The 14809-nt window shown below is 42.8% G+C and overlaps 1 protein-coding gene across 2 annotated transcripts in view; it reads right to left on the reverse strand.

Annotated features, from left to right (window-relative positions):
• The window catches only part of scube1 (signal peptide, CUB domain, EGF-like 1), a 120735-nt gene that overhangs the window by 32411 nt on the left and 73515 nt on the right, over nucleotides 1-14809 (reverse strand). The window contains exons 7-8 of one of the 2 annotated variants that reach the window (XM_084909491.1): nucleotides 12362-12451; nucleotides 6428-6544 (exon numbers count right to left, since the gene is read on the reverse strand). In XM_084909491.1, coding sequence (XP_084765617.1) covers nucleotides 6428-6544; nucleotides 12362-12451 — 207 coding nt within the window. The remainder of the gene's footprint in view (nucleotides 1-6427; nucleotides 6545-12361; nucleotides 12452-14809) is intronic. The other variant, XM_084909492.1, reaches the window with a different exon arrangement.

Consider the following 14809-nt stretch of genomic DNA (forward strand, 5'->3'; position numbering starts at 1 on the left):
AGTGGAATACACCTACACACACACGACGCACATAAATACGAGTATATGTCCTGAAGCAGGATGTTGCATCTCCAAGGTAACAGGAAGCTGTCACCCCGCTTTAGATTGAATGATGTCGAGAGCCCATATATACAGTAATGATATTGCACTAACACAACCTAACGGAAGATGTTAAAATATTCAGTCTTTTACATCCAGGACTGGCTGAAGTGAAGGAAATATTGTTAACTTAAGACACTTAAAAGGATGTAATTTTGTTGCTAATATACACCAGTAAGTTGAAAATTGGAACTGATAAGGCATCACACACGGTTCAGAAAATGAACGCACATCCAAAGAGTTTAGACAAACAGTTGTCACATGCTAGAGGTGGACACCAGAGACTGTTTTGCAGCCAGTCGTCAGACAGGAACCGTTATCACACATATGTAAAGTATCATGATGGGATCTTGAACAGTATCCAGTAAGGCACTAAACAGTAAACTCTGCATGAGACATGGGGTAAAAGCATGGACTGTAAGTAAAAGATGGCCACAGCCACCTATTGGTCATTGAGTCTTTCAGCTTTAATGGCGATGTGGTCGCGCTCGCGAGGCAAACAGTAAGCCCACATTTAAGGACCTGTGGGTGATGTCACACTGTGGCCATATTTCTCCAATCTTTGACTACATGTTTTCTGACCTGATAGATACTGATTGATGTGAGCTGCCTGCTCTGTGTTTCTCAGTTCCCCTCAGCGCTGGATTTATGAAGCCCGGGGGCTGATCCACAACCAAATTATGTGGGCGTGGGACAGCTGGACTGCACTCCTATCCATCTTTCTAACTCAAGGCAAAAAAACAGAGCGGGGAATCTTTTTTTTCTCCACTATAAATGCTGGGTTCTGTCAGCATCACAAATCACCCAAAGGGACAGTGTAAGTGTTCGCACAAGATGCTGGGCTTGACATCTGAAGAGACGATCTTCCAGCTGTGATCTTTACATAACTGCCAGCAGATGATGGTGCTGAAAGGGTCGCTGGAATCATTTTCATTTTCAGTATACATCGTGTGCAATAATTCCCTTTGACTGATTTCTGTCTTTAAAAAGAATCAAAAAACAACAACAACAAAAGGATGCAGCATCAGTTGTTTCAGCAGGTACCTCAAAACAAAAGCAGGTCTTACATCCTTACATGACTTCAAGTATTTATGGCTGAGCAAAGAAGGAGCATTGGTTCTACTTTGACCCCCTCCAGCTTTACTATTGTACAGTATGTCATAATGAAATAAATCAGTCACGCTATTAAGCTTTTAGTAAGGTATTAGCAAGTAAATATCATTTATATAGCATTACTCCTCCTTAGTAAACCATTTATGAACACAGAGATTATTAGTAGCACTGTTAGCAGTACATGGTTACACCACATACAACAGTGACAGCTGTACATGGTGTAACAGCAGCAGATGGATAAACATATCAGCATAAATGACAAACCAAGTACAAGTAATGACATATAAATGGAGAAATAAGCACTTGCTTACTACCTCGGCTTTATGATAAAGTGCTACCGCTAAATCTAGTGCCACCACACTGGAATCAAGTTGTGACATAATTTAAGTGCTGTCCTGTAACACAGGGTGGGACCACACAGCTTTACAAACTCAAAGATCAGTGATGCTCCAACAGCATTTAACATGAAACTCAGGTACCCATTAGTAAAGCTAATTAGTTTAAAATTAGTTATGAAATTCATACCCGAGAAATTGTATATTGAAATGATTAAAGTCAACAATTTACAAGCTACATGGTGACAATAACAGATCGTGTTTTTATTATTAAATGTTTTGTCATCTTATTAATCACAAATTATGGATTTCATCCTTTTTACTGGTTGATTTGTTGATTTTAATTTTTACATTTTTCTCTTTTTAATGATTTCACTTACACCACATGTTTTCTTTTTGATCATTTATTCCATTACTTTTCTTGTTTGTTGACTTAGTTGACCTAGTTTTATATAAGCTCTTGTGTCATAACAATAACATGTTAAATAAATGCATCCAGTCAAAGCTGGCTAACATTATTAATTAATCATTTGAAATTACGCTGACTCATCTTGCCTTGTGGTTGAGTGCTCTTGCAGGTAAATGGATGTATTTACTGTATTTGCAGCTGGATGGTGCTGTCTGTGTGAGCGTGTGCACATCAAGGTCGAAGAAGAGAGGGTGTGTGTGTGTGTGTGTGTGTGTGAGTGTGTCAGAGAGAGAGAGCGAGAAAGGCCAGCGTGGGCCTCACTGTTCAAACATCTCAAAGTTTGCCGACACGTCGTCTGCCTTGCAGGCCTGAGACAGCTCTGGCTCCAGAATTTCACACACCTACATGCCACATTCTCAGACTGCCCCACAGTCATTTTGCAGACACACTTTATCTGGAAGACATGCACGCACACAGTATTTTAAATTATAGGACCATACTTCCATAAGACCAGCTGTCTAGATTCTGGACATCTTGCCTTGTGCAAAATGACCAATTCCTTGATTCTACGTCGACATATATCTCACGTCCATCACCTGTGGGCTGTTCACGGTAAATGCCACACATCAGATATCACTCACAGAACGTACCACACTGAAAACCTGTTCACATCTTCTATTACACACCAAAATAAACTTTTATTTTCAGGCAAATCTTTACTGATATGTAGTTGGCATGGGTCAGCAAGGTGAAATTACACAAAGAGAAAGGTGCTACTGTCAGCCAAAGACCAAAAACTGGGAGGAGGCAGGACGTGTGTTTGGAGGCAGTGAGAAGCAGAAGAGCAGAGGTGAGAGTAAGGACCATCAAGGGAAGCAAGGATGGTGGATTCAAACTGTTCTACCGTACCATAGGAAGCTAAATGGAGTGGGAGTAATCCTGAAGGAAGAGTATGTGACTTTGACTCTCAACACTCCCACAGAAGCTTAACATTTATTAAAATGGGGCAACTTGGAGTTCAGTAAAAAGAGCGAGGGAACTGATCTTTGAGTAGATGGCCTATTTTACTCCCAGAGGCATCCTTAACTGTTGTGGAGGTGTAGACTTTGTCAGACAGCATAATTAGTTTTGAATCTGGAAATCGAAGGCGTGCTGTGATGAGCATCAGTGCGTATGACTCCAAGTTGGATGTTAGTTAAAAGCGAGAGCTATTCTATAGAAAAGTGGCGCAGAGTGTCTGCAAAGGAGGTTTGCTTTGTTTGGGACAGACTCCAACAGACATGTAGGAGAAGGAAATCGAGCTCATGGATAGGTATGGTGTAAAGGAGAGAAATGCCAACGGTACTGGAATTTGCAAAAAGGATGGAAATGGCTGTTGAACACTTTAAGAAGAGGAATCGACATAGCATAACATATAAAATTAGAGGAAGGTGCACACAGAGAAGAATGTAACTAGGCCGCACTGGATGGCATTGTGTGGGATGACTTTGAAAATCAAATTGAGGAAGTGAGAGAAGGTAAAGAACTAAATGGTAGAAGCTGAGAAAGAGTGTTGATGGAGAAACACAGGAGTTGCACTGTGTCTCTGTGGGTGCCAAGAGAGGAACTGTGGTCAGGAAGTGGCAGAGAAGCATGTGAGGCTGGGATGGTAGGAGTGACAGATGGTTTCAGAGTGGGTGTGTGATTACATGAGGGATCAGCTCTGAGTCCCTTTTTGTTTGCAATGGTGATGGACGGGACAAACGAGGTCAGGCAGGAGTCTCTGTGACAAGCTGTGATGTTTGCAGATGACATTGTGATCTGTAGTGAAAGTAGGGAACAGGCTACAGAGAGTCTGGAGAGGTGGAGGGATGCTTTGGAGAAAAGAGGAAAGTCAACAGAGGCCGACAGAATGTGAGAATGAAGTATAAGAGTGAGGAGTAGTGGCAATGAGTTTGAACACAGAGAATCAACAGCAGTGGACACTGCATAGGACAGGTGGGTGAAGAAGAGAGTGCAGGCAGGGTGGAATAGAGATGAGTATCAGAGGTGGTTTGTAACAGAAGGAGATGATTCCATGTGAAGCTGACGTGATATTATATTGTTTGCTTTACTTGTTGCTTTGTTGAAATATTTTGGCGATGTGGGACTAGGTCTGTTCATGATAATATGAAGTTTGACTGTGATAAACTGCAAAAAATTGCAAACCTATTGCTGAATATGTCCCGGTCCTGGGTCGGTGACCCAGCGTTTTTGGTTTTGTACTTTTACTTTTGATTTCATTACAAAGTATGACTGTTTGTTTTGGGTTCTGTCCTAGTATTTCAGCTTCCTAGTTTTGGCAGTACTTCCTGAGTTCCTGGTGTTAGGTTTTGTTATTTGGTTTCCCAGTGTTTATCCTCTTCTCTGTGTTCCTTCTGTCTGTGCATGGTGTTATTCTGTCTGCTCATGAGTCTGCGTCTGGTAAGTTCTGTCTCGTCTGGATCGCTCGTCGTGTACTTCCTGTTTTATTTTGTAGGTCTGTGCCTTATGTCTGTGCGTTCAGCTTTGTGCTCTCCCTGTCTCGTCAGTGTAATCAGCGTCAGCCGTGTCTCCCAGCTGTTTCCTCTTAGCTCTGTTCACCTCTTGTATTTAGTGTCTGCGTCTTCCCCTGCTCGTTGTCGCGTCGTACCCTCTCTTTCACCGTGTGTTCTGTTTGCCAGCCTGTCTACCTGTTTAGTTTGTTCCATATTCCCAGTTTAGTTACTGAATTACTGAATTCAGTATGAATCTGAATTACTTCTGCCTCTGTGAGTCCTGCATTTTGGGTCCTCTCTTCCTGCCTGCACACAGCCAGGGCAGAATACATCCACACTAATTCACATTAAACAGAAATTCACACTAATCACTTAAATTCAGTCGAGCCAGACCCTCACAGATCTAAAATAAAAAAGAAATTCCTCCACAAACTGTAACAGGATGGCGATTCAACACAAAATGACATACGCTGCTTGTCGAACTTGCCTTGATTTAGAACCAGCTGACAAACACTTGGATTGCTTTTCCAAAGAGATGTTTTTATGAATTAGCAGTTTTTTGCAAACCTTCACCAGTTTAAATTTGTTCAGTATTGAACAGCAGAAATCAGGTTTTCTTTTCGGAAGAATGTAAAAGGGGAAAAAAAACAGCGGCCGACAGCGCTGTAAACTACGGTAGACTTGTGCGTAACAAGCAAGCGAATAATGCAGAAAACAGATTTTTAGACGGGAAACCGTTCTTGAAGAGAGAGAGAGAGAGAGAGCTGTGCATCGTGGTCGAAGCAAAACAGTAAAAGTCAGAGTGAATTCATGACGATGTTTATGTGAAGCGTAGTTTGGATCTTCTTTTGCTGCTGGTTCGGTCAATATTGTTTGGAGAGACATCAAACTAACAGCTTTAGAATCGGCGCATAAAGGGAACACAAAGCGCGACCCGCCGACAGATCAGAATCAGCGAGCTGTCGGCTTTCAGCCCCGACTGTGAGAAAGGCGACATCTCACTGATTCTGATCTGCAGGTCGCGCTGTGTGTTTAAGTCTTTGTGCAGAATCCGTGTTCCTGCTCTCATTTACTGTCTTAGCTGTTTGGTGGTTGTTGAAATTTTGTGAGATTTCACCTGAGATTCTGGCATTTCGGGCAAAATAAATTTATATTAAAAAATCGATTCAGGATTTTAATGAATCGATTTTACGTTATCCAAGCCAGAATCGATTTTAATCGATAAATCGATTATAAAAACCCACCCATATCTTACAATATTAGGCGCCTCGAGGCGACTGTTGTTGTGATTTGGCTCTATAAAAATTGAATTGAATGAAAGGTCCTAAGGAGCTGAGCAGAGAGAAGCCCCTACCCTCTGGGGTTCTTCCACCAACTGAAGACGAACAAACAGAAGTGGCCTGCTCTGCACTGCTGGACGTATGAATGCAGTCTTTAAAATGAGAGCTGATGACACATTCTCAGATTGTTTGGGACCGCTATTCTGCTCTTTATAACCTCTTTATGCATTTGAAAAGTTCAAAAACAGAAAACCTTGAAGCCCTCTTGTTGCTTCTTTGTCCAGCCCTGACAAAAATAAAGACTTGTGTGGGACTGGGCTCCAACCCAGCCACAGACCCACAGGTCTGCCTTACTCCACAAGGTTGTTTGTTTAGAGGAAAGTCAAAAGGCTGTAATAATGTGTTTGGATTGTTAAGGCCCACGCTGCAGCATCTTCTCCTCGGACCACCGTCATTGACGTCATAGTTCGGCTCCCAGAGGTGGAGAAATGCTCAACTGCAAAACCAATAACAAGCAGCAGCACAGCAAATGACCACGAACGAAGCTTTGTGCAGATCGAAGTGAAGCGGATGGTGAGGCCAGAGTTTGGCTGTGGATCACTCAGAAAGCAGTCGTGTGAACCGTGTAAAACTAACCCTTTCCACTCACATAAGTCACACACATGTATATTCACACACTATCTTCTCTTTACTGACCTTTGCATGTTTTGCCATCAGGCTGGAGGGTGAATCCCACAGGGCAGCTGCAACGCACCCCCGTAGCTGTGTCTTTACACGTCCTGTCGCAGCCGCCGTTGTTGACGGCACAGGTCTCTGCAGACGGCAGGGCAGAGATGGGAGAAAGGAAAGAGGGCTTATTACCATGTGAGCCCTACCTTTGAAAACATGAAAAAGGTGTTTCTGACACCTGACACAGGTTGAGACGAAGCTTCATGCGGTAGAAGAATACAGTATGAAATGGCAGCACAGTAAACTGTATTCTCGTCTCATGTAGCTTTGTCAACACACAGATGAATTCTATGACAACTGCAGTTTTTATGAATGGAAGAGTTTTATATATTCATTTACAACACTTGGTAGTATACACACGTCAAGATTTATTATAAACAATGTATCAATACAACAAGACAAATTCCACTGAGGAGTGTGAAGAGCTCTGAGATTGGTCCTGTTTCCAAAAGTGACAAGAAAACACAAGGGTCAGTAGATGAAAAATAAAGTTAGTGGATTGAGTGCTGTAAGTCTAGAAGACATTCATCAGAGCTCAAGTGTATATTTTCCTAGAGAAAAATGTTCTTGTATCTGGTGGAGATAAGTATTCCCTGAGCTAATCCTAAACAAACACAAGTCCATGGTGACTCTGGCTTACCTGCCCAGCTGCTGTTGCTTTAGCAAAGCTCAACACAAACCTGCTCAATGGGCCTGCAGAAGTGCTGAAGAGGCTGAAATTTGACATCCAGAGGAACTGATTAAAACTACACCTAATAAGGAAGATTGGCTTTGTATCTGTTCTGCTTCTGGTGGAGTTGACTGACATCCAGAGAAAATCGTACCAAAGTATTTCTGTAAGGAATACTAGAATATAGTATAATAACAAATTTAAGGAAACAAACAAACATCTCAAAAACATCCAATCTAATTTATTTAATTCCTAAGAAGATGACACTCTGGACCTTAAATAGCGTTGGCAGGGATGCCCCCCACCCCCTTTCTTTTGGCAGCTTTTCCTTTAATTAAAATGCTAGGAGATTGTGTGCCCGAGTGAAGTAAAGAGCAAAGTAGGAAAGGCCTATTCAGTCAGGCAAACACATCCACATCTAAAGGTCAGTGCATTAGCATAATGCCCTTTCAGAATGCAGAGTCACAAACACATCTGAGCCAAGATGGCTGATGTTTGCTATCAGGAAACAGGAAGGTATTTGTACATTTGTTTGTTTTCCCTCATGCAGCGCCAAACAACATCAGTCTCACGCCACCATCCCATAATCTGTGCTTTCTGGTCCGTATGTGTTTGTCACTCTGCATTCATCATCCTTTTAATGCCCATTTCTCTTGCTGGAAAAGTTTCCAAGCAAGAATGCAAAATGATTTCAAATGTAAAAGTCTGGCTCAAATGAAGCATTTCAGAATGACAGCTGGCAGTTTTGCAGTTGGTGTGCTGCAAAAATATAGCAAAGACTGGAAGGAGAGATACCTCGACATCCAGGCAAGACACAGCAGAGCCCTGTCCCAGACTCAGGCCTCTGTCAAGTGTGTGTCTCACAAATGTCTATTGCGTTGAGGTCAGTGTATCTGCATAGGTGTGTACAGTAAAAGTGTATGTGCCAGTCAGTGTGTGGAGATGTTGTTTATGGGTCAGGGTGATTTATACTGAGTACAGTGGGCCCTGTCATTAGCTGAGGGTGAGCCTCTCTATCGCCACGCCCAGCCCAACCCAGCCCCAGGGCCAGGCTGAGCTCGGGAGTATTGATGAAATGCCGGGCCCGACTGACGTCCTGCACAAGCCCCTCATACTTTCCTCTCCAAGCCTATAACTCCAAATACTTCTTTCAGGTTTATTTGAGAGTGAGTGGTGGGACATGTAGCAATAATCCATTCTTTGTATTTTATTTTTATTTTCTATGATGGAGGGTGGATGCAAAGAAAAGAGAGACAGGCTTTCACTGGTGCTTGCTGAAAGTTTATGACAGTGCTTGCTACCAAACAAATACTCGCTGTAGTCTTGAGTTCAACATGCAGAAAAGTAGACCTGAAGATTATATTTCAGCTGTGGGCTCTGCGGTGAGTATGTAACATAAATTAAATGTGAGCAGTTCAGTGTAGACGGCTGCCTTGATTAAAACAGAGGTCGTCATATGGTGATTTCAATGATGCTCAAAGATCGCCCTGCAAAAATAACCTCATTCACTTTCTCATGTCTGACCTTGTTAAAAGTAACAAAATCTGTCAGTTCACGCCTCTAAAGTGCACACATTAACACTGATTGAAATTTTGCTTTCATCTACTGCAGCGTCTTCCTGATTGCTGGTTGCTTGTGTGCACAAGCAGTGTACCAAGCATTACAGTTGATGAAGAGTCTTGTTGTAGGATTGTTGTAAGGGGTAAAAAATAAACTTTACATGAAGCGGTTATATTCATTTACTTAGTCAATTACAAGAAGACCCTGCGATGTGCACAGCTGCTCCCTTTGATTATTCAGTTTCACTTCCATACATCAGATATGGACTCTAAAGACCCCAAGAAAGTGATATATACAAATTATAGAGGTTTCATTCAAACATTCAAACTTAAGTGATGCCTCTGGTCAGAATTCTTTTAAAAAATGTAAATTTAGAATTCTGGAAGTGACACGTCTATTGTTGAAATGTGTCAGTAGCCTAAAACACGCCATTTAGTATGGCTGCTCCGGGTAAAGTTAAAAATGGTCTCCTCATTGCTAAGCATCCAGAACTGCTTTTGCCAGTGTGGTTAACAGGGGTCACATCTTTTTCCTTGTGTCTTGTGTATTTGTGCACATTTTAAAGGCTTGTTATGTTTCTTAGAGCACTGTTTGTTGCTGGAATGTGAGCTAATCCCCCAAAAACAGGCTCGAGTCCCCGACAGCCTCACATAGTAATCATCCCCCAGCTCCATTTATTAAAAAATACTGGCAACTGCCAGTGCTACCCCTCAGCCTCCTAACAGACACACCTAAGGTATCAACTACAAAATCTTACGTCACCTTGTTCTCAAGTTGTAGCATTCACAAACTTTGGTGTCCACGTCACCTGGTGTGGGGATGATAATACCCCATGTAAAGCCTAGCTCAGCCCAGTAGAGCCTAGCTATTTTGTAGCATATTTATATTTTACATAATTTTAATATTTGACCATGAACATATATATGCTTATACTTGTTGATGTAGCCATTTTTAAAACTGCTATTGTTGAGAGGAGGCTGGAAGATGATACAGACTGAAGAAGAGTCCAGCTTCAGCTGTCAGGATTACAACAGGCCACAGGAGAAGAGGAATAAAAGGTAAAACAGTTGTACATACATATCTGTTACACTCCTTACATATTAACACTGACTGCTGTTGCCAACTCTTTCCATGAGAGGAGGACACATCTTCTATTTATTTAAGCTGGGGAGCATAAAACTGTGCATGCTAAAGCAGAAAGGATTAGGACCTGCTGCACTGCTGTAAAAAGGGAACAGTGGCATGACCTCTCAGCACTCGACAAGATCCACTGTCGATCCTGCGATGGCCATGTTAATGAGCTATGTATATAAACAGCAGTGTTGGGGAGTAACGGAATACATGTGCCGCCGTTACATATTTAAAATACAAAATATGAGTAACTGTATTCCGTTACAGTTACTCTCATTGAGTAACGTAACAGAATACGTTACAAAATACATTTTGGGGCATGTAATCTGTAATCCGTAATCTGTACTGGGATACATTTTAAAAGTAACCTTCCCAACACTGATAAACACACACATAAACACACATGACACACGATCAACTGTGATGATTTCACTTGTAGCACCATTTATTTATTTATTTTTACATTTTGCTCTCGTCTCCCCTGTACCTGATCCACTTTTAGCTACTCATACAATATTAACACCATGAGCTGTCACAGAATGATTTAAGCCTAGTCTCTTTCCTCCCTATTTGCCCTCTCCCTCTCCTTATGGCCCGTTTTAGCAGCACATTTTCATTAGAGCCTCGGCTGCAGCTCGATCAGTCTTAAACACTGTGTCATCTGCAACAACGAGGGTGGACACTGCAGCACCATTTCTCCCAGAAGCAGAGAGAAAAATGATAGTAGTGTCAAATCTAACATGCTGATGCTCTCAGACAGTTTCAGTGCAGCAGTGGTGAGGTCTCTGTGCTCTAAGGAAGCACATATACATATTTATGCTCACAGATCTGAAGGAAGCATGTGAGGTATTAATGTTTTACAGAAGTAGGGTCATATTTAGGACCAGGCTAATATCCCTCTATGATATGTTAGGGCACAAATCAGCATTTATCAATGTCAGTCAAATTTTAATTCAACAGCAGTTATTATCAGGAATTGACTTGTCACGTCAGATGGGTTCTTAGTATTTAGTTTGGTTTGGATAACACATGTGTCACCTGCTAAATCTTGTCTCAATAGAGACTTTGGACATGGAGCTGTCCAACACGACTTATTTCAGCTCTTATGGGAGTCTGCTGCATGGTTGTTATTGGTCCACCCGATATGGTTAATGGTTAAAAGCTAAAATGGGAAGATCTTGTTGACAACCAGCTAGGCATCACAAAAGGAAAGAGTAGATATTTATTACACATGACATGAATGAATTAGAGGCTGCTTTTTACAGAATCGTATTTCTCTGTGGAGGTTTGTGCCATTCCAGCGTGGCATACATGACAGACTTTCAGCAAACCTGTAACACTACTTTTGGGGCAAAATCAGAAGAGGAGGCTTGCTGATATGACAAGAGATGAAGCAAGGTTTAGAATGTGAGCAAATCAAATATTTGGTAAAAAGATGAATGGGAGCGGAGAGAAAATGGAAGAAAAGCTAAAGAGGAATGAGGAAGCCTGCGAAACCCAATTTCCCATCCTTTCTTCAAGCCACAGTGGCCAGAACCTGCTTAAAGAAAACTCGTGTAAGTTTGAAACATGTTTTAATGGACCACAGAGCATACAGGACATTTGGTAACAGCAGGACTTTAAGTTGCTAGACTCCTGTCTGAGAAACAAAAAGACCCCATGCATTTAATTAGAGTAGAAATGTGTTGCTTCAGAAAAGGCACATCTTGACTGATCCACCCATTTGATTTGGTGAAAGTCTGATTGATTGAGGTGCTACAAAGTCATTTTAAAGGTGTTAAAGTAACCACGCTTGATGATAGGCTCCAAACCTTCATTAACTCAATCATAGTTTGATGTTTTTAGCCCACCCTTGGTGTTTTTGGAATTAATTACAATTGGGATTAAGATTAGTGGCTCCAAAATTTTCACCAATAGCACAGACGCTGATCTGCAATAAATTTAAAGGCGGAATAGATGGAAACATCCTCATAAAGTGGTACAAACCATCACTGAACCATCAATGTGAACCAGGGATCTGGCTGCTACACAGTTTCACCGGCACCTTTCACAGCCTCTTACCTCTTCGATGGCTACGGTTATGAGAACGTTCTGCTAAGTACAGCTGGAACCTTTTATGCTACACTTCTGTCAACATGGGGAAAGTTGGGTCTATGACCTTTATTTTTCTATAAAGCCTTTTGTTTTGGAGCATCAGTAATCAGAAATACAGGAAGTGGAAAACAAAACATTTGGAGTATAACTGGGAAAGTAAATGTTAGTCACTGAGAAAACCTTCGAGGCCTCCAGAGGTTTGAAAAGTAGAGTTATTCAGTGAGACTTGTTTTACCCGTGTTTTTAAATCTCATCAGATATGAGAAAAAAAAATAAAGCAAAATTGTGACTGTGGGGGTAGATGCAGTGAGCCCCGAAGGGTTTCCAATTTTCTCTTGATAAAATTTAGTTAGAGAGGAGAAGGAGAAGGGCGCGGATAGGAGTAGAGTCGGGAATACAAGCACAAGCGCCATAGCAACACATAGAAAGAGGAAGAAAAGAGTTACCCATAAGTAGCCGCCGTTTCACCCGCTTGTCCACATCAGCTACTGACGTGGCATTGAACTCAGAGCTCTCAATTGCAGCCTCATCTTTCTCTAAAACACAAGTAACAAGGGGACAAACAGTGAGCAGCAGGTTAATGAGAAGCCCAAATGACCAGACCTTCAGCCCCTCTTGGCGTTTGAGCAAAAAACCAAAGCCAAGAAGCAAGAAGCGATGAAGAGGCGCCAAAATCCCTGTTAGAGTGTTAATCCCCAAACAAATGATGAACCCCCAGAGCAAATTAAAAGAACAAAACAAAATAAAATGAAAATGATCAGTATCAGTGTGGAGCTTTCAAAATGAAGCGGTAGGTAGACAATAGGTAGGGAAGGGGAGGAGCTTCAGGGCCCACATATGAGTAGATTTGTTTAATGATAGCGGTGTGGGGTTTTAGGGGTGGGATGGGGTTGGGATGAACAGTGGGATCGGGGTTTATTTCTTTGATGGAGTTTCTGTCTTAGACCAGCCATGCTTTGTCAGCAATGATTTCCTCACATTAGGATGGAGGGATACGAGAAAGAGAGGGAGGGGAAGTCACTCGTGGAACATGTTCGAGACGAGCTGCCTTAAACGTGGGCACAGAGACGAGAGGGATGACAAGAAAGAGCAGAAAGAGTGATGCACAAGAGGTCACAGGGTGGAAGGAATTGCCTGAAGAACTGAGCAATGATGAGATGATTGAGAGGGAATGAAAAACACAGAAGAGCAGAGAAAGAAGAAAAACATCAGTCCCATCATGCCCCACAGTGGGAGAGCTATATGAAGGAAGGAGGTCTGAAGGGATGGGGTTTGAAGGGGGTGTAAGGAGAGCATGCAGAGAAACAAAAAACAGGAGGAGGTAGTCTGGGGGCAGCGCTGGTTGCCTGTTTGTCTATGGCACATGTCACAACTGGCTTTAACAGTCAACGCTGGAAAAACCACATTCCCAAAGGCTGGGCAGCGGAGGCGGGGTGGGGGTGGAAGAAGGCAGTCGGATGGCTGTTAAAGAGGCATGCATGTGCTGCATTGGGGATGGTAGGTTTGGCGATGGGCAGGAGAGGGAGGTGGTCTTTTATTGGGCTTGAGCCATTAAGGCCTGAATGAGCATCTCTGTGAATGGACGCCACTCGCTTCAAAAAGGACAGGCCTTGGATGTACATGCTCGGTCTCATGAGGTGGGGATGGGGGAAAGGGGCATAGATAAGGGGGCAATTAACGTCTGCCTCAGCCTGCGACCATTTTCTCCCTCTCCTCTCAGGCACATGATGGACAAAGTGGAGGGCTCTCTGAAGCACACTCAGGGATGAATGGAGGCTTTTCTGGTGCTGAGCTAGTGGATAAAATGTAGTTATTTGAATGTGTGTGAGTGCCGAAGCAAGAGCTGCTGCATACCATCTCTCGTGTGAAATAATCTGTCAGAGTGGGAGACATAGTGGATGTGGATGTGTCAGACAGGTTTAGAAGGGGTTGAGGGAGAGAGGTCCCAGCCACTCATCCCTAAAGAGTCTATGGGACTAAGTGGTGGTCGAAGTCCCATAGAGAGGGGAGTTGCTTCAGAGAGCCAGACCTACAGAGAATGAGGAGCGGGAAGAATTGAACCACTCTACTACCACAGCGAGGAGGAGATGGTAAAACCAATGCACTGGGGACGAAACAGAAGGACCAGTGTTGCTAAAAACAACAGCAGCAGCAAAAGAAAAGTCCTTCAATTAAAAAAGAAAGAAAATTGAAAGAAAAAAGAACAAAAGTGAATTACAGGCTCTCCTATGCAGCTGAGCAAGCAAACAAACAGCCAGACAGATTAGTGAAAGACATACGGTCGATGTGGCATGTGAGCGACGCATGCAGCAGGAATGGCAGGTAATAAAGTGAGGATGGGTGAACCCTCCAAGTCCCTTTTCCTCGGTTAACATGTATGGAGCAAGAACAGGTACAAGTGGATGGAGTTGCAGCGACTTTGGTTTTTAACCAGTCTGTTATTTGTCGTTTCAGTGCGGAGATGGAGGGTGAGGAGGTAGTGAGAGAGCTGGAGGAGGAGGTTAGCTTTGCTTTTATGGGAGCTTTCTCTAAGATCAGGCTGCAATTGAGATTTCCATTTTTAACCACAGAGTCTAACAAAAGGTCCCCCAACCCATAGTCACTCTTTCCTCTCGTGCACTGAGGATTAATCCCCGTGTCCACCTGATTCGGTTTGAACATGGTTGCTCAGACAAGACAGGCAATCAGGTACTATCACCAGAAAGCAGGAGGAGGGAGGAGGAAGAAGGAACAGAGGAGTAGCGCTATATAGAAAGGGTCAAAGGGGGTGGGGGTTAAAGGTAGGCCCATAAAGCAGTTGGGACACTCAGACAGAGGGGTCCTTGCTTTGATCAAAAAATGAAGAGAGAGACAGACAGACAGAGAGAGAGAAAACACACAAGACACTGGGAAAA

This window comes from Perissodus microlepis, chromosome 17 (assembly GCF_051167445.1).
Source record: "Perissodus microlepis isolate ML-2025 ecotype Zambia chromosome 17, ASM5116744v1, whole genome shotgun sequence".
Taxonomy (NCBI): Eukaryota; Metazoa; Chordata; class Actinopteri; order Cichliformes; family Cichlidae; genus Perissodus; species Perissodus microlepis.